At 39.3% G+C, this 20,520-nt stretch overlaps 1 protein-coding gene and 1 non-coding gene across 3 annotated transcripts in view; both read left to right on the top strand.

Moving 5' to 3' along the window:
* SHC4 (SHC adaptor protein 4) overlaps window positions 1-18,898 on the top strand; it is a 136,396-nt gene extending 117,498 nt beyond the window's left edge. For both annotated transcript variants that reach the window (XM_058294168.1, XM_058294167.1), the window contains 3 exons: window positions 6,072-6,251; window positions 13,922-14,175; window positions 16,496-18,898. In XM_058294168.1, the coding sequence (XP_058150151.1) occupies window positions 6,072-6,251; window positions 13,922-14,175; window positions 16,496-16,651 (590 nt within the window). In that variant the 3' untranslated portion in view covers window positions 16,652-18,898. The remainder of the gene's footprint in view (window positions 1-6,071; window positions 6,252-13,921; window positions 14,176-16,495) is intronic.
* A 1,092-nt stretch (window positions 18,899-19,990) lies between these two features.
* Window positions 19,991-20,154, top strand: LOC111765791 (U1 spliceosomal RNA). The gene has a single exon (XR_002798020.1). It is a non-coding gene; the product is annotated as a U1 spliceosomal RNA (small nuclear RNA).
* The last annotated feature ends 366 nt before the right edge of the window (window positions 20,155-20,520 follow it).

The following is a 20,520-nucleotide window of genomic DNA, read 5'->3' as shown; positions in this document are numbered from 1 at the left end:
TAAAACTAAGGATGTAAAGGACAGAAAAGCATAAAAAAAAAAAGAAAAGCATAAAACATTGCTAAAAGAAATTAAAGCCAACCTAAATAAATGGAAAGATATTCTGTGTTTATCTATTGGAAAACTAAATATCATTAATATACCAATATTACCCAAAGAAATTTATAGATTCAATGAAATTCCATTCAAAATTCCAAAGAGCCTCCACTGCAGAAATGGAGAAGCCAGTCGTCAAATTTATATGGAAGGGTAAGGGACCCTGAATAGCTAAACCATCTTGAAAAAGAAGAATGAAGTTGTAGCACTCACACTTCCTGATCTTAAAACTTATTACAAAGCCACAGTATCCCAAACAGCATAGTACTGGCACAAGGACAGACATCAAGCAATGGAATCAAATTTAGGGCACAGAAATCAATGCTTACCTTGATGGCCAACTTTTTTTTTTGACAAGGTGGCAAAGATCACTCAATTGGGAAGGAACAATCTCTTAAACAAATGGTGCTGGGAAAACTGGATCTCCATTTGGAAGGAGAAGGAAGGAAAAGAAGGAGAAGGAATGAGAGCCCCTAACTCATACCATATACAAAATACAAAAATCCACTCAAAACTGATCAAAGACATAAATGTGGGCAGTGGATGTGGCTCAAGTGATTGGGCTTCTGCCTACCACATGGGAGGTCCCAAGTTCATTTGGGACCTCCTGGAGAAGGCAAGCTGATGCAACAAGATGATACAACAGAGACACAAAGAGGAAAGACAGTGAGAGACACAACAAACCAGGGAGCTGAGGTGGCTCAAGTGATTGAGTGCCTCTCTCCCATATGGCAGGTCTTAGGTTCAGTTCCTGGTGCCTCCTAAAAAGATGAGCAGATATAGAGAACACACAGCAAATGGACACAGAGAGCAGACAGCAGCCTCAAACAATGAGGAGGGGTGGGGTGAAATAAATAAATAAAATAAATCTTAAAAAAAAGAAAAAGATCTAAATACAGGGTTAGAACTATCAAACTCCTGGAAGAAAACATAGTGAAACATCTTCAGGACCTTGTATTTGACAATGGTTTCTTACAGTTTGCACCCAAAACACAAGTAACAAAAAAAATAGATAAATGGAACCTTGCCAAAATTTAAATCTTTTGTTCTTCAAGGACCTTATCATGAAAGTAAAATGAAAATCTACACAATGGTAGAAAATATTTGGAAACCAAATATTTGATAAAGGCTTAATATCCAGAATATTTAATGAAACCCTTCCATTTAACAACAGAAAGACAAACAACCCATTTAAAAAATGAACAAAAGAAATCTCTCCAAGGAAGATAAACAAATGGCCAGAAAGCACATGAAAAGATGCTCAATATCATTAGCCATCATGGAAAGATAAATCAGGACCACAATGAGATACCATTTCATACCCATTAGAATGGCTGCCATTTAAAAAAAAAAAAGGAAAATAACTGTGCTGGAGAGGATGTGGAGAAATAGAAATATTCATAGCTGGTGGCAATGTAAAATAGTCAGGTGCTGTGGAAGACAGTTTGGCAATTCCTCAGAAAGCTAAGTATAGAACCACCATATGACCTGGCAAATTGACTACTAGATATCCACCCAAAAATTTGAGAGCAGGTACTCAAGCAGAAATTTGGACACCTATATGCATAGCGTCATTATTCACAATTGCCAAAAGAGGGAAGCAACCCAAGTGTCCATTAACTGATGAATGGATAAATAAAAATGTGGTGTATACATACAATAGAATATTATTCAGCATAAAAAGGAGTGAAGTACTGATATATGCAACAACATGGATGAACCTTGAAGCCATCATCATGTTGTGTGAAATAAGCCAGACACAAAAGGTCAAATATTGTATGTTCCCATGGTTTCAAAACAGAAGAAGCTACCTCAGAAGGTCAGAATCTAGCTTATAGGTTACCAGAGGATGCGGTCGTCATAGGGAATCGACAGTTAAGTCTTAGAATTTACAGAGTTCCTATTTGGAATGATAGAAATGCTTTAGTAATGGATGGTGGTGATCATAGCATAACACTTTGAATGCAATTAACAGCAATGAAATATGTATATAAATATGATTAAAAGGGGAAATGTTAGATTGTATATATGGTATAATTTTTTAAAAATTAATAATACATGGGACTATACTACACAGTTAACCCTAAGTTAAACCCTAGACTTTAGTTAATAGTATAATTATTAAAATGTGCTTTTATGAATTGTTACAAAGGTTCCACACAAATGCAAGGTATTGGTGGTGCGGTGGTATATAGGAATCCTGTATTTCATGCAAAATTGTTCTATAAACCCACAACTTCTCTAAAAAGAAAAAATAAAACAATGAAAAATATGCTAGGAAAGAAAAACTGGGTAAACATTTCATCCATCCTTGAGCCAACAAATATTTTCCCTTTGAGCACCTGCTTCATACTAGGCACTGAAAATGCAGATTATGCAAAGGTAAATGAGTTCTAGTCTCAAGAACTCTAGGATCTGGCAGTTTCCAGGGAAAGACAGACAAGCAAACAGATAATTACAGTATATTATGGATATGGCACCTTACCCAGCCTGAGGGAGGGAAAAATTCAGGGGAAGGCTTCCTGAAGGATGTGGCTCAGAGCAGAATCTTAAAGGACAATTAAGATTTCGGTAAAGAAAGGGTGGAGGAACAGACTATTGCAGCAAGCTAAGCTTCATGTGCAGGGACCCAGCATCAGTGAGTGAATAATCAACTAAACCAGCAGTGGGAGCAATTTAGTAAGAGTCTGTTATGAGGCAGGAACTATGCTCAATAACTCACAAACATTTCCTTTAATCCTCAAAATTATATTATAAGCTAGACATCCTCATTTTATAGATAAGAAAACTGAAACAAAGAGGTTAAGTAATTGCCCCAGACTATACAGAGAGTAAGAGGTTCTCAGGGATTTGGGCTCTGGTCCATTTGAATTTAGAAGCAGAGCTCTTAGCCACTTTCAGACACTTTGCTCGCACTCTACTTTATGTAAATGTCATGAGCAGGCTCTCCCAAATAAATGCTTAGTAAATTACTGATAAGTTATCCATACAGAGATTAGTATATAATGCATCTGTTATAAAACACATGCAAAAAATATAGAATTTTAAAGTTTGAGTTAAACGTTTTCTTTAATTTCTTATTAATGATGAGGGCTGAATACTATCATCAGATAATATCTTAAGGCACAATATACATTTAGGACAGTTATTTATAAAGATTATAGATATAATCCATATTTCAAATAATCTTGATAATTTTAATTTCTGGAGGGCCAAACTTTTTAAATCTTATTTATAAGTTCATAATGCAACTAAGGAAGGGCATGTATTAATTAAGAGTAATAGATTAACTTCAATCTACAATTTCTTTGCAGTGATCTTTTTAGTCATTTGTCCATTTGTAAAAGTAAGTTTAGTTTAAACTAGATAATATAATCCATAAACCCACTTAAACAAGCAAATAGAAATTGTAATATGTTGCAAAGTATAAGAAACAGGTGAGGTACCCTGTTGACCCCTCCCTCTGTCGAAATCCCCCTCCTCACTCAGGATATCCTCCATACTGAGTATGACACATGACAAGATGACACATCATGCCTGACACATAGACCAAGGGGTAAAGATGGGGCAGGAAGTAAGAATGTAGTCTTTGACTGGGATCCTTTGACTTGGTGTTTCTCTTAGGTTTCTATACTATGTGTTATAAGAATCATAGCACTCTTCACCATAATGTGAATTCCAATATGATGTTTTTTCTTCTTGGGCCACATCGAAGGGGTTTATTGACTGAAGTAATAGAAGGACTGATGCTTTACCATACTGTGATGGAATGTCACTGCTTCAGGCACAGCCTCATATTGGCACATGTGGCCAGAACTATAAATATACTGGTTTAAACAGAGAAGCAAAAAGATTCTGTTCCAGGATTCTTAGGACAGAAGCATCTAGAAGGTATTAGGTACTTCACGCCATCAGTGAAGCATGGTGCTAATGTCCATTCCACAGATGTTTGTCGGTGTCCTATTAAGTGCCTGATGTGTGCTACAAGCAGGGGTTGGAGCCATGAACAAGACAGATAGAATCCCTGCCTTCATGGAATACACAGTCCAAATGCAGTCCAGACAGTGGAGAAGTGTTAACATAAATAGAATCAATTACTCTTTTGATTCGGGCTGTGAAGGTGAAGTACAAAGTACTGTGTGCAAGCAGGGAAACCTCACCTCATGACAGGGAAAGTGTCCCTGAGAGAGATGTCTAAACTGATCCCTGAAGGATAAGAGTGATAGAGAAGGGGAGGGAAGAGCATTTCCAGTAGGGAGGATGGCCTTTACAGTGGAGATACAATGCAGGAAAGCCAGCGACCAGGGCCAGGAATTGGGGAGGAGAGAGGCGCAAAGGAAGCGGAGATGGAACAGGTTCTTGCAGCCTTGTTAAAGAGTTTGGACTTTATCTGAGGAGCCAAGGGAAGTAATTGAAGAGGTTTTTTTTTTATTCTTATTTTTCTACCCTTCCTCCCTCCACCCCGGTTGTCTATTCTCTGTGTCTATTTGCTGCGTCTCCTTTGTCCGCTTCTGTTGTTGTCAGCAGCACGGGAATCTGTGTTTCTTTTTGTTGCGTCATCTTGTTGTGTCAGCTCTTCGTGTCTGTGGCGCCATTCCTGGGCAGGCTGCACTTTCTTTCGCGCTGGGCAGCTCTCCTTACTGGTGCACTCCTTGTGCGTGGGGCTCCCCTACGCGGGGACACCCCTGCATGGCACGGCACTCCTTGCGCGCATCAGCACTGCGCGTGGGCCAGCTCCACACGGGTCAAGGAGGCCCAGGGTTTGAACCACGGACCTCCCGTGTGGTAGACAGATGCCCTAACCACTGGGCCAAGTCCGCTTCCCTGAAGAGGTTTTAAACCTCCAAGAAATATGATCAGCTTTGAAGTTTTAAAAAGATACTTTAATAAAGAAAAATTTTTTTAAAACATAATAAGTAAAAAGGGACTTTGGCTACAGTGTGGACAGAACAAAGGGGAGGGAGAAGACAACTGAGGGTTGAGTCTTTTCCATTAAATAACAGAATTAAACATCAGCAGTCGGTGCATGGATGAGCTTGGTGAAACAAAACTTTGGGTGTAGAGACAAGACAGATTTACAAATCTTAAGAATTTTAAATTAAGCAATGAGGTTTTTTAGTTTTAATTAGAGAATTTGTAGGTTTACAGAAAAATCATGTAGAAATTTGTGTTCTCATTTACACATACACACACATACCCTTATTGTTAACACTTGGTGTTAGTGTGGTAACTTTGTTACAATAAATGAAATAATAGTATAATTGTACTATTACTTAGAGTCCATAGTTTGCATTAGGGTGCATTTTTCCCATATACCACCCTATTATTACTACTTTCCATTAGTATGGTACATTTGTTATGAATCATGAAAGCGCATTTTAAAAATTGTACTATTTACTGTAGTCCTTCTTTTACAATAGAGTTCACTGTGTTGTACAGACCTATGTTTTTTTATCTTTTAATTTTTATTCTAATAACATATACATTAGTAACATTAACATTTTAAGAATTTTAAGTTAACTAATGAGTTTTTGAAAAGGAATTTAAAAGAAGGATATTCGAATTCAGTAAGGCACACACATTTTTCTGACTCCTGAATGGCAGTGCTTTGTGTGGGTTTGTGCTGTTTGCTGAGTCAGCCAGCCTCCTTCCTTCCCTGGCTGCTGTGTGTTTGGATCTTCCTACTTGTCTCCTGTCAGTTTTGGAAGCAGTGGGTTAGCTCGAGGCAGGACAGGTCGGGGAAGTTAGGCCAACAAGAGATTGGCTTTCCCTCAAAGGCCAGTCTTTATCTTGTTTTTATAAGCCAGACCTAAAAGTCAGTGTTCATTGCTTGTTTGGGATGGAGATGGCTTTTAGCTTCCTATCCATTTTAGATTCAAACATGATTGGTTGGTTGATTAATAGATCTGTATTTTTCAAAGTATTTATTTTTGAAAAGCAAAAATATAATACATGATCACTACTTACCACTACAGGTAATGTCCACGATAGAGGGGTGCAGTCCCATAGAAACGCCTCATTAATGAAGAGCACATGTCGTGTGGATCTCTTCGACGATCCCTGCTACATTAATACTCAGGCTCTTCAAAGTGCACTTGGGTCTTCTCGAAACCAAAGCTCAACTCAACCACTTGGAAGCCCGTGGCACCCTGGAAGTAAGTAGTTGCTTGCCATCTGTATTAGTTTCCGTGAGTTGTTGGTGACAAATTGCCACAAACTGGGAGTCTTAAATAAAAAATGTGTTGTTTCACAATTCTGGAGTCCAGAAGTCTTAAATCAAGGTGTTGGCAGAGTTGGTTCCTTCTGGAGGCGCTGAGAGAGAATCTATCCTATGCCCTCTTCTGGCTTCTGGTGCCTGTTGACAATTCTTGGTGTTCCTTGGCCTGTAGATGCATCACTTCAATCTCTGCTTCCATTTTCTCATAGCCTTCTCCCCTGTGTCTCTCTTTCCTATCTTCCTCTCCTTTCTCTTAACAGTGACACCAGTCTTTAGATTTAGGGCCCACCCTAAATCCAGGATGACCTCACTGAGAGATTCTTAACTCAATTACATCGGCAAAGACCTTATTTCCAAATAAGGTCACACTCCCAGGGACCAGGGGTTAGGAACTGGACAGATCTTTTGGAGGTCACTATTCATCCCACTATATCATCTCTCATTTTAAAGAAAGTATTTCATTTTCAGGGGTCTAGATGGATTTCATTTTATCCCAATCCCTCAACTCAGTATAGATTAGAACTTTGTGGAGATGTTCTGAATTTCAAGGTTTTAGTACTCAGATTTTGAATAATCCTTTCAAATACTTCAAATTTAATCCCAACTTTTGGTTTCTGCATTGTGTTTTTGCTGAAAGAAGAGCTATACAAGCCAGGATATAATTTTGAGCTTGTATGCATGAGAAACAGTAAAACTAATCCTGTTCTATTTAGTGATGGTGTTAATTTTATTTTAAAAACCCTTGAGAAGTCTATATACAAACTAAAATAAGATGGCTCCTTTCTTTAAGCATATACTTTGGGTAAAATACAGTAAGACAATCATCGATTTCCTGCCAAATTGCTTCCTGTGGTAAATGCATAAATAGGAACATAAATTTAAAAAGTCAAACAACCCCAAAGCCCACAATCAACTGAAAATCAAGTGATTTTCAGTTGCTTTTCATGCAAATGTTGCAGTTTGTTGGGCTCATAGATTCGCTTGGAATCAAGTTTGGTTTGCTTTAAAGATGGAGAGCCAGTCACTGAGAAAGTCCTTTCACTAGCCCAGGAAGTCACTGTCTCCAGAAGAGTTGCCAAGGGCAACTCTCCAGCTGAGTGTGGCTGCAATGGCAAGACAACATTTATAAGGAGATTTTGCTGAGCCTGTGTTTCACCAGACCACCTAAACTCTCTAGACTAAAAAAAAAATGTCCTTGTGGCAGCTGGGTGTAACTGCTCCACCTCTCCCACCACGCCCCCCCCCCCCCCCCCCAGTTTTCTGCTCTCTGTGTTTGTTGTTCTGTGTCCACTTGTATTCTTGTCAGTGGCACCGGGAATCTTTGTCTTTTTTTATTGTGTCATCTTGCTGCATCAGCTCTCTGTGTGTGGCGCCACCCTGGGCAGGCTGCACTTTTTTCACGCTGGGCGGCTCTCCTTATGGAGTGCACTCCTTGCGCATGGGGCTCCCCTATGCAGGTCCCCTGTGTGGCACGGCACTCCTTGTGCACATCAGCACTGCACATGGGCCAGCTCATCACATGGGTCAGGAGGCCCTGGGTTTGAACCCTGGACCTCCCATGTGGTAGGCAGACACTCTATCTGCTGAGCCAAATCCACTTCCCATGCTCCACCTTTTCACCAGCTTTCTAAGACTGCTCTTGGTACCCAATCCAGTCAGGTTGGTTCCTCTTGAAGCAGACACTGAGACAGAGTTTGGCATGCAAGATTTTTATTGGGATAATATCAGAAAGTGAGGGAGAGTAAGCAGGATTGGGCAGAGGGAGAAGTTAAACTACAATGCATGCCTGACAAAGCCCTGGCCAATCCTACAGAAAGCATATGTGGCCCTTCAGAGTTGTCCCACATTGGACCCAAATGGTTGGGCCTTTATAACCCAGTTTATGTCAATCTTTGGATGTGGTGGTACTAGGATGGACAAGCCCTTAGGCAAGTAGAGGCAGACCATGAAGGGCAGTCAGTTGGAGGGTGGCTGCTAATACCTTGGGCAACTGGTTCTTCCTTGAAGAGAGATCTTAGTAGCTATCTCTATGTCTACCGTAGATGGCATCTTGTACCATGGGTGATGGAATATGAAACTAATTCATGTTTCTTCAGTAAACTTACTAAACTATTTGGTGTAAAGTATCCTGTGAGAATAAGGTAGTATTTGTTAGAGTGACAGATTTTTAAAAGTTTCTGACCTTGGGTTTTAAAAGAAACTTTCCAAGAGTGTATACTTGATAGCTTCCATTTCATAGACTTTGCAAAGCAATAACAGTATTTTAAAAAACTTATTTAGTGGGTGGCCCAAATTAGATAATCTAGGAATATTCTTTGATTATCAAGTCTAGTTCCATTATACACAAGTCTTCACTGTTAAAAATCTTTATAACACAATCAAAGAAACTGCCTTTCGTCACAGACAATTCAATAATATAAAAAGGTAAAATTAATTTATAACAAAATTCCTACCATCAATTGTAGCCAAAATTGTAAAGTCAAAATGTGTTTTCACTGATGTCAGTCTTCTCTTTTTTTTCACCCTTGCTTCCTCTCCTTGCCTTCTTGGCAAAAAGTTTAATATTTAGGTCCATGGTTCTTTTACACTTTTTTTTCAATTAGTATTTAATATACCGTAGCCCTCCTGGGCCTCTTGCTAGCTCCCTGAAGATTAATTTCAACCTGCTATTGCACCCTCCAATAAGTTTAAATCCAAGTCCAAAAGAACTGGTAAATAGTGTTGCTTAAGAAAATTTAGTAAAAAGATGTTGGAGAAGTAATTTTATACGTACTTTTCTGCAAAATGTTCTAAATACGTCTTGAACCATCACTCCCTCCTCCATGTTCCCTCCTATCTCTTTCCTTTAGTCCTCCCTCAAAAATCCTCATTAGCCTCTTTAGGCATACTAAGCCTCCTTACCTAGACAAAAAGTTTTTTTTTTTTTTAAAGATTTATTTATTTATTTAATTCCCCACCCCCACCCCGGTTGTCTGGGTTGTCTGTTCTCTGTGTCTGTTTGCTGTGTCTTGTTTCTTTGTCCGCTTCTGTTTTCGTCAGCGGCACGGGAAGTGTGGGCGGCGCCATTCCTGGGCAGGCTGCACTTTCTTTCACGCTGGGCGGCTCTCCTTACGGGGCGCACTCCTTGCGTGTGGGGCTCCCCTACGCAGGGGACATCCCTGCGTGGCGCAGCACTCCTTGCGCGCATCAGCACTGCTCATGGGCCAGCTCCACATGGGTCAAGGAGGCCCAGGGTTTGAACCGCGGACCTCCCATGTGGTAGACGGACGCCCTAACCACTGGGCCAAGTCCGTTTCCCAAGACAAAAAGTTTTGATCAGTTCAGTAAAACAAAGCAAAACAAAACAAATCCAAAGACATGAACCTAATATATCTCAAGCATGCCATCAAGTATCTTTAGTTTGTCTTACTATAGTCAACATAGGAAAAGTTCTGACACAACCTTCATTCTTATTAAACATGGCAGAAGGAAATCATTAGTTCTGGTACTGTCTAATTCTTCTATCAGTTTATTATTAGTTTAGTCTAAGCTACCATAACAAAGAAACCCCCAAAATAGAATGGTGTAAAAAGAATGAAAGTTTATTTTTTTTACCTAGTAGTCCAGATGTTGGTGGTACAGGGTTGATAGGGCATCTTTCCTATTCTCAACACCTGGCTTCCACCTCTGATTCAAGGTGGCAATTCGGGCTTTTACCATCACATCTGTATTTAGCCACTGGATAGAGAGAAAGGTATTCCTTTAAAAGACATAACCTAGAAGTGGAAGATATCCTTTCTTTTCACCTTTTATTGGCGGAACTTAGACAGGTAGCTACATCTATCTTCAAGGGAGGCTAGAAAAGTTAATTCTAGATGGATAGACACAGGCCCAGCTAAAACTTAGGTGTTCTACAATGTAATGAAAAATAATGTAATAAAAGAGAGACTAGACATTGGTAAACAACTAACTGTGTATATCTTTCTGTCACCTGAATATCTATGAGCCCTTCTTTTCACATGTATCTGTACTTTTCCCAAATACCCTACATAATTAGAGCCATCCAGCTCAAAGTCCATAATATCTGGGTAATGTGCAGTTCTCCACCAGGATGAGATGGAGACCCTTACTATCTGTCAAGTTGTCCATCCCATTCAACACCCAAAACTAGTCATGGAACAGGCCTAGGATAACTGCAATAAAAATTTACATCCACAAAGGGAGGATGTGTGTATTAGTCAGCTAAAGGGGTGCTGATGCAAAGTACCAGAAATCTTTTGGCTTTTATAAAGGGTATTTATTTGACATAGAAGCTTACAGTTACAAGGCCCTAAAAAATCCAGTTCAAAGTTATTTCCTCACCAAGCTCTGTTGCCATGTGTTGAAGGAAGATGGTGGGTGATATCTGCGAGGTGTCAGCCTTCCTCTCCCTCTTAAGGGTCCGTGGGTCCAGCTTCTTCCTATTTCAGCTGTAGGCTGGCATAAGGCTCATCTCTCTTCCCAGGGCTCCTTTTTTCCCAGGCTCAGCTGCTCTGGTCTCTTCACAAGGTCAGCTGTAAACTATCAGGTGAATGGCTCAATTCTCCTTGGGACTCCAGTGTCAAAACCACGTTCTCTCCTCTGCCATGTCTTTTTCTGCTTATCTACTTCTTCTGTGTTCTCCCTGAGCAAGTGTCCATATGTATAACCCAAAGAGGTGGGGCAGAGACTTAAACAAAGTCACCTTAATGATATGGTCTTAATCTTAACATAGCCTTAATCTTAACATAATTTAATCAAAGTCATCTCAGCTGAATCTAATACAATAAAATGAATACATTCATTCATTCAAACTGTAAACAGACCAGTTTACAAACATTATATCTTTTTTTGGAATTCATAAATGATATCAAACTGCTACAATGTGAAAAACACATCAGTACCTGGCCCATCGTGATTACCAAATCCTGCTGGACAGTAATTGTGAAGAGTCCCTGAGCTGGAAGTGAAGAAAGTTATTTGGTTGGACCCTGATTGAACTTTATAAGACAAATTTCCTGGTCCATTGTCTTCTCTGGGACTGAACTGTGACCTCTGGGTTGTTCTGGCCTATTATCCTTTATGCCTTTCTTGGGGGTTTTACCACTTTTACAGCCTATTTCCTGTTGGTGTAGGCTTAAGAGGTTGGGGTTTGCTTTAAGGGCCAAAATGCCATACCCTTTTGCAAGACAGGATTGCCATTTCTTTGGCAATGCAATTTCCTCAAAAACTTAGTAGGAGTCTACCCTATTAGCTTTAGTCAATTCTTCATGAAGTTTTTCAAAATATTCCAGTTAACTTAGTGTCAGTTCTTCATGAAATTTTTCATAATATTCCTTTATTGTCTTTTATTGCCTGGAGTATCTGTAATGATGCCTCTTCTCTCATTCCTGATATTGGTAATTTCTGTATTCTCTCTTTTTTTCTTGATAAGTCCTCTTTGAGGTTTATTAATTTTATTGATCTTTCCAAAGTACTAAGCTTTTGGTTTCATTGATTTTCTCTATTGCTTTTTGTTTTTTGTTTCTATTTGATATCCACATACATCTTTATTATGTCCTTCTTTCTACTCTTTTTGGATTAAATTTGTTTGTTTTATTATCTAGCTTTTCTTAAATCTTCTATTGACTTTATAGTTTTATTTTCATAACAAAATCTTTATTCCACTCGAAGTTTACATCTTATATAAATATGAGGTAGGGGTCTAACTTAATTTTATATGTGTGAGTCAGTTTTCAAAGCACCATTGATTAAATAATCTTCTCTATCTTTAATGCTACTCTCAATTATACTAGATTCCTCCTATATACATGAATCCATTTCTGGGCTCTTTATTATATTTCACTTTTTATAGCAGTATATTAATTACTGTATACTAATTACTGTGGCTTTATAGTATGTCTTACACACACATACATACAGCTACCCATCAGAAGCATGCAGCACTAAGGTCAGATCCAAGTATTGTTCATCAAATCTGGACATATTTATTCAGGTTTTTCCTTGTAGAAGAGACTATTTCCAACCATTAGATGTAGAATACAGCTATTTTTAAAAGATATATTTTGTAAATGCTGTATCATAACTGTGTTATGCAAAGAGAAGTTCTTATGTAGTACAAAACTATAACATTAACAGGAAAGTTTGATTATGTCTACAGGACATTGGTTGCCTATACCAATGACATTGTGGGATTGGTCATGTATAAGTTATAAAACTGAGTCAAGAGAATTTCTCATTGGTGAAAGAACTCTTATATGAGGAAATGGAACACTCCTTTGTTTTTAAGAAGAGGAAGACTGGTTTCTATGGTTATTTCCCCAGTAGCATTGCCATATTAAACATATAACTCTTACCTGGCTTCCTGAGAATTTATGTTATTACTTCTGGAGATGCTGTCTATCATTCTAATAGCCTTGTCTGTCTACTAGGGACCTTTTTGGGTACTACAGAAGTAAGTAGTAGACCAGTTTTTTAAAAAGCAGTTTTATTGAGATATTTTCACATACCATATAATCTATCCAAAGTGTAAAATCAATAGCTTTTAGTATAATCATAGTGTTGTGCATTCATCACCACAAAAAATTTTAGAACAATTTCATTACTCCAAAAAGAAAAATTCCACACCCCTTAGCAGTCACCTTTCAATCATGTAGACCAATTTTTTTTAAGAATTATTTTTTATTTATTTCTCTCTCCTCTCCCCCGTTGTCTGCTCTCTGTGTCCATTCGCTGTGTGTTCTTCTGCATCTGCTTGCATTATCCAGTGGTACTAGGAAACTGCGTCTCTTTTTTGTTGCATCATCTTGCTGTGTCAGCTCTCCGTGTGTGCACCGCCACTCCTGGGCAGGCTACACTTTTTACACACAGGGTGGCTCTCCTTGTGGGGCGCACTCCTTGCGTGTGGGGCACCCCTACACAGGGGCGCCCCTGCGTGGCACAGCACTCCTTGCATGCGGGTGCCCATGGCCAGCTCACCACACGGACCAAGAGGCCCTGGGGATCAAACCCTGGACCCTCCATAGGGTAGATGGACGCTTCCCATAGACCAATTTTGAAAACTGAAATATTCTTACAACCAAAGCAAGGACCTTACAGTGTGATAATTAAGAACTTGTTTTTTGAATTCAGATAGATCTAATGCCAAATCCTAGATCCACAATTTATTGGGAATGTGACTTTGGGTAAGTCACTTAACATTTTTAAAGTCCATTTGCTTGTATGTCTAATTTTGAGAGTTAAAGGAGATAATGATGTAAAACATCAAGCAGTGCCTGCCATATTCAATAAATGGGAACTTACATAATAATTATCACTATGATTATCAAAAGTATTACTGATCTGTCTAGATGTACCTTCTCCTCTTCAGTGCTCTCAGCTGTGGACAGCACTTATTCTATAGAGCCTTGAGGACCTGCCTCAGACTATACCTGCCTGATATTTTGCCTTCTTTTGCCTGGTCAACTCTGTTTTGTCCAGGTGGGTGACTGAAACCAACAACAGAGTGGACATTTAATAGGAATGCTACAAAGTATAGTATAAGTTTGAAGGTATGAATGAATGAATGAGGAGGTAGCTTGGTGATGTATCTTTTTTGTGTCCTGACTTCAGAGGCACCAGAAACCGTTCAGCCAGGTGCCATGGCCCAGGCTGCCAGCTCACAATCTTTACCACACATTAAGCAGCAGCTGCGGAATGAAGACTGCTACCATGGCAAGCTGAGCAGGAAGGCAGCAGAGAGCCTCTTGGTAAAGGATGGGGACTTTTTGGTTCGAGAAAGTTCAACATCCCCTGGCCAGTATGTGCTGAGTGGACTACAGGGAGGCCAGGCAAAACACCTTCTCCTCGTGGATCCTGAAGGCAAGGTATTAATATCCTTGGCCCTTATTACAGGCTTCACACAGAATGTTGTTCTATTAAGGATACTTTGATGACTGATTCAAATCCTAGTGGTTACTTTTTCTTAATGCTTCCAGCTAGAGCAGGAAGTTCTAAGTAGAGGGTAGTGGAGGAGTTGGGATGGGAAGCCACCCTGGAGTATCAGGTGGAGGACAGCATCTTTCTGCCCTTCTCAATTCAATTGAACACATTGAAGGAGAACCTACTACATGGGAAGTACAGGGATGCACAGTTCACTATTGCTCAATATTATGTCCATAGTCTTTTCTCTCAGGGTACTTATAATTCTGTAAAACAGATGCTTGAATAATTGTAATGTAAGGCTGAACAAGAGGAGAGTGTTTCAACCAAAGCACATGGTGTTTCTCAGGATAAAGAGGTTACTCTGGTTGAGACAAACTGAAAAGGCTTCTTGCAAGGTTCGACATATAAGAAGAATCTTGAAAAAAGATAGATTTTCAAAAGTGGGGTATTTAGAAATAAGGAAATACATGAGCAGCAGAGCAGTAGAATGGTATTAAGCTGATAGAATATTAGTATGGATGAATGGAGCATAGGTTGCCTGTTGATAGAAAATGATCGTGGAAAGGTAGATTGGAACCATTATGTGGTATGGGAATATAGACCAAAATGCCTAATTTGCCACCAGTATGACTGGACCAGGCCACTAATGTAATTGAGTAAAGCTGGGCAAGTGATGGGGTGAGCACAAGGCGCAGTGATCAGTGATGAACTAGGAAGTACATGTTCTGTCTAAGAGATATAGTCAGCTCCTGCCAATTGTGGAGCTTGCTCAGCTCCTGCCATTTGTTGCCCTATAGAGTAGAAGCCCAGTGGGAACAGATTTGATTTTTCCAAAGATGCAACAAAATCAGAGTTTTATATGAAATCTTCTCCATTTTTATTTCAGAGCACTTAGAAGCACTGTATAAATTAACTCCCCCACTCTCCAGCAAACTGAAATACCTCTGAAGGGTAGGCACCCAGAGAGTGGCCAGTTTACAGTCTGTGCCCTAGGAAGATTAATTTGACATTTGTGTGCAGGACCAATCAGAGAGAGAGAAAGACATGGGACAGAGAAAACAGTTAGGGGCTTTTAGGTATATAGCAATAAAGACCTGAAGCAGAATGGAGGCAGGAGAAATACAAATGGGAGGGTAGAGTGAGCTGGAATTAAGAACACAGACTGGCAGGACTAGTCAGCTGCTTTGACATGGGTTTGGGGTGTAATGAAGGAGATAAAAATGTCTTCAAGGTCTGGAGACATATTATGTCTTTTCCCTCTAACTACTTGAGTGTTTATTTCCTAAGAATAAAGATATTTTCTTAAGTAGCCATGGTACAGAGATCAAAATCAGGAAATTTAACATTAATACAATACCATTTTCTAATCCATAGTTAATTATCCTAATAGTGTGTGTGTGTTTAACATGCTAATAAGCAATAGGTGGACAGAACTCAAAGAATCCCTTGTTGGAGAGTCAGCAGAATTACCTAATGAGGTGCTTCCTGACTACACCCATTCCCGCTCCTGGACTATTCCCAGCTACTCTCCAAACAGGAGCACATGCATGGCCAGGCTGATGAGTCAGTGGAGTCACTGTGGATAATAATGTCCTTCTGCTGATGCACAGGGAGAGGACATAGTAATACCAGGGAGAGAAGTCCATAGAAGTCATGGCCTAGGGAAACTGAGTTCCTTTGGCATGTAGATAGGAATTCCAGGTAACAAACATGAATCATGTACTATGGAAGTCTACAGAAAGGAGACATGAATTCCAATTAGAGGGGTCTGAGGAGGTGTCTTGAAGGAGATAGGATTTGTGTTGAGGCTCCAAGGTGAGGTTGGACTTCTCTAGAAGGGCCTACTTCCTACAGAGGTAATAGATTATAAAAGCACTTTGCTTGGTGGAATATCCATTGTAATTTTGGGATTCATGCTTGTACACAAACCAGTTAAATATTTAAAGATGTGGTGACTTGAGAGAATATATCAAATAACATAGCAAAGAGGCTGATTATAAATTTGACTTGAGTGACAAGTGCTTGTCATTCTCCTAACTGATATGGACAATAGCTTTAAAAAGGTAATGAATGAGGAATGAGAAAACTGTTTATTAAGGGAAATAGAATTGAAAAGCACTTTTCAGCAAAATATCTGCTTTAAGGACATGTCTGTTTTTTCCCTCACTGATTGTTTACTAGTTGTTTAAAAAATATATATATCATATAATACTAATAATAAATTATTATTTAACCTAAATGCATTTGTACTTCCTTTTCAAGGTGAGGACCAAGGATCATGTATTTGATAATGTCTGTCACCTTATCAGATACCACATGGATAATAGTTTGCCCATCATCTCTTCTGGAAGTGAAGTAAGCCTTAAACAACCAGTGAGAAAAGATAATAATCCTGGACTTTTGCACTCCAGCAAATGATACTATTGAAGCACCATCACACTGATATTTCAAGCAACTCCGTTTTGTGTTAGTACACAAAGATAATTTGAACTTTGATTCTCTCCTTTACCTTAGGAGACAAAGATAATTTGAACTTTGTAGATAAAATAGAGCTCAAACTGTGAAGTGCATCTTTCTAAACCATCGTGAACTAGGTCCTTTATAAAGCAAAGAACCAACAAAAGTTGATCTCAAGAAAGTGAAAATCAGAGAAGGGGAAGAAAAATCTCCATTTGAAAAGACATGATACATACGCACGGATGTCACTTTTTAAGGTCATATTGCATTGAGAGCAAGCTAAAAGCACAATTAAACCTTCATATGCTAAAGACTACTTGAATGAACTGCTGGGGCAGTGGTATGTGCCTTTCAACTTGATAATTTGGGGACATTTTCATACTGGGGTGATTAGTTCTAAGTGTCTTTATGTTCCACAAGTACAGAACCATTTGCCAAAAGGATAAGTTTTTTCTTGATACAAAAAATAAGAAGCAATTTGCTTGGTAGTTATTGGCTTTATTACATCTTCTGTTTGGTAGCACTTTTATTACAATGTTAAAATAAAATTGACATTGAATATGGACTGTGTCTAAGCCAATGGAATCAAATCGAAAGCCACTGAAAGCCTTGGACTGTTTTCTTGGTCCTTCTCATTTGCTGTTAAAGGGTTGGGGCCCAAATTCTCTGGCCTGGCATTTTTCAGTGTGTTTGTCTCAGCATGTGACACAATGAAGATGCCAAGTCTATTAGTCATTTCTGATTTCATCATATTCCTGCCTGCCCTCCTCCCCTGCTCCACCTTTACTGAAAAAAAAAAAAAAAATAGGCTCACCTGTTCATGGGGTTAGAGATGGCAGACAAAACCAGTGTTTTTCATATTCAATACCAAATTTGTTCCATTCTTAAAGTACTAAATTTATTTGAAAGTATAGGCAAATATCCTTTTGACTGGTTGTACTGAGTCACCATCCTTCACCTTACATGTGTCTTTAGTACCTTTTCTAGAAATGATCAAAACGGAGAAAGAAGAAAACTTACTGAACGGAACGGCTGGAAGGTTTGCTGCATGTTGATCCAGCCATAAACCAATGGTGTAATCAATTAAGCATTGTCTAGAGAAAAGCACTGGGCTGGGGCTCAGTAGGCTCAGGTTCTGGGTCTCACCAATGTGACCCTCTCTGGACTCCAGTTTCCTCATCTATAAAACAAGAGAAGCAGGGCTAAGGCAAATTCAGTGGTCCTTTCCTAACACATTATGAGTCTTTGAAAAGCAAGTTTCCTTTTATGAGGGATCGGTATTAATAACCAGTCTGGAGGGTTAAGGTGAGAAATTCAGTTTTTTCCCCTTAATTTGTGTCTATGCTCACAGAATGAATGACACAACTGATACCAACAGTCAGATAGTTTAGATCCTTTCCATTTAAACATTGGAATTTTGGAATAATATAGGTATTGATGATTGAAGTGGATGTTTTGACTGGCACTAAACTGCTTCAGTATTCTACATGCCTTTGCCTGTGGAGTTATGGCCAGACTATAGAGTGTTTTGTCGTTGTTTTTTTACCTGAGTTACCTGGACAATTGCCTTAACTCTTAACTTCGTTTTGGCTATGTAGATACAACTTGATCTCTGTTATCATGATACACTTATTAAGTATTAAATAAAATATTGGAAACTGCTTTGGATAGAAGTCAAGCACACTGAACTCTAATATTTTTATGTAAAGGTTTATAATTTTATTTTACTTTTACTGCCACTGGTTTCTTAGAGATATTTGTTTCCTTTTATGCAACTAGGAAATAATGTATTTTCATCAGCTTTGCGTATACCTTAGTTCTTAATAGCTGCCCTAAAGAGGGAAGTAGAATGAGTATAGATATAGCAGAGACAGAGCAGGGCGGTGGTCTCAAGTCTGACTGAGATCTATAATTCCAATTAACTGGGTAGCAAGAGTTCCTGATACAAATAGCTGCAGAGTATAGGCGATATGAGCAGTGCACACGGATAATTGGTATTTAACATTAACGGTATAGTAGTTGGATGAGCAAATGCTTTATTTACAAATACCACACACATTGTTAAAACAAAACAAAAAAAGAAATGTCTGGTTGCATGCTATGTTTATCTCACATGCTTATATTCATCTATCTTAAAGTGGAAATTCCGTTTGCCTATAAATACCTGTAAATGACTTAAAAAAAATAAATGATTATTGCTTTGTGACAGTAGGCAGTATATGTCTGATGTTTGGGATCCGGGAAATTTATCATTATAAACTGTATAAAGGTGCTGATAGGAAATCGATGGCTCACTCAAATTGGGTAATCTAAGGAGAGTTTAATAAAAGAACTATTTACCAAGGTGTGAGCAGAGTGTAGGGAAACCACCAGGGAGAGGGATAAGGAGAGGGAGAGGTCACAGAATTGGGAGAGAGGTGTGTGGAGGCGGTGCCTTTTAGGAGCTGTTGCCTGCGGTGAAGAGTGTCTTTGTTTCGTAAGGCAGCTGTAACAAAGTGCCACTAGCTGTGTGACTGGAAACAACGGGAATATGTTATCTCCTAACTCTGGAGGCCAGGAGTCTGAAATCAAGGTGTGATCATGGTCATCCTTCCTGTGAAGACTGTAGGAAAGAATCTCTTCTATGCTCCAGTCTGGGCTTCTGGCTGTGGTTTGTCAACAATTCATTGTGTTCTCTGCTTTGGTGTCCCATGTATTTTCTACTCTGCCTCTCTGACTCCCCATCTGTGTTTGAATTTCCTCTCCTTATAAGGATGCCAGTTATATTGGATTAAGAGCCCACCCTACTCTAGTATGACCTCATTTTAACTTAACCAATTCCATCAGTAATGACCTTATTCCCAAATAGAGATGTCAACATATCTATTTGGGGGGTGGGGATGCATAGTTCAATCCATAACCAGGGGGACTTGACTAGCCCTGGCATTTCCACAGGGAGGAGGCTGGGGGTACTAATAACCTGACTTCTTTTCTACACTCTCTGATTTCCTGCCTGGGTGCTCCACTGGACCAGTCAACTGGCAGCTGGAGAGCAAGGTTCCTCCTTGATACAGTCCTGAAGGTCAGCTTCCTGGGCATGGAGCAGGATGGCAAATTCTGGAAGAGGGGTCCTGGAAGGCTGAATGGAGCATATTCATTACAGAGGACTTTGGAGATATTCAAACTTCTAAAAGCATTAGAGAGCATTTGCATTAGCCTGTAAGGTGAAGATAACTTGCAAAGGAATATGTACAGATTTTCAGTCAAATATGAATCCCAGCAAAAATGCATCTTTTTGTTATTATTAAGAACCACGTGATTACACTTACCTGGCAGGGGAGATACCATGATCACAAAGGTGGTTTTCCCAGGGTGAGGCTTATCCATTGCTCTCCGGATGTGCTGACCCCTGCGATTTCTCCAAATGTGGGAAACTCGACTGCATAATTTGTGGTAGTAGGGGACTGCGTTCGCACTCTCCCCCAGAAAAAAAAAAAAGGACCAAATAGGCTATGATTTTGAAGTGTTGACTATTTTGGTCAAGAGCAACTTCAAACATATTTCAGTCTTACAATGATATCTTTCTTTAATCCTTCGTCTTCATGTTTCTTACAAGTTTTTCTACTAGTTTTGTCATTTTCTTACTTCTAATTATATATGGAAAAATATTGAATCTGACTCTGCTATCTTAAATGATTGGAATTATAGATCCAGATAGATTACAGTATGAGATCTTTTTTGGGGGGGGCCCAGGGCTGGGGCTAAACCTGGGACCTCCTATGTGGGAAGCTGGCATTCAACCACTGAGTCACATGGGCATCTCTAAGTTGGTTTTTCATTTGTTTGCTTGT

Source organism: Dasypus novemcinctus, chromosome 3 (genome assembly GCF_030445035.2).
Source record: "Dasypus novemcinctus isolate mDasNov1 chromosome 3, mDasNov1.1.hap2, whole genome shotgun sequence".
Classification (NCBI taxonomy): Eukaryota; Metazoa; Chordata; class Mammalia; order Cingulata; family Dasypodidae; genus Dasypus; species Dasypus novemcinctus.
The sequence above is the reverse complement of the archived record's forward strand: the minus strand, read 5'-3'. Positions and strand labels throughout refer to the sequence as shown.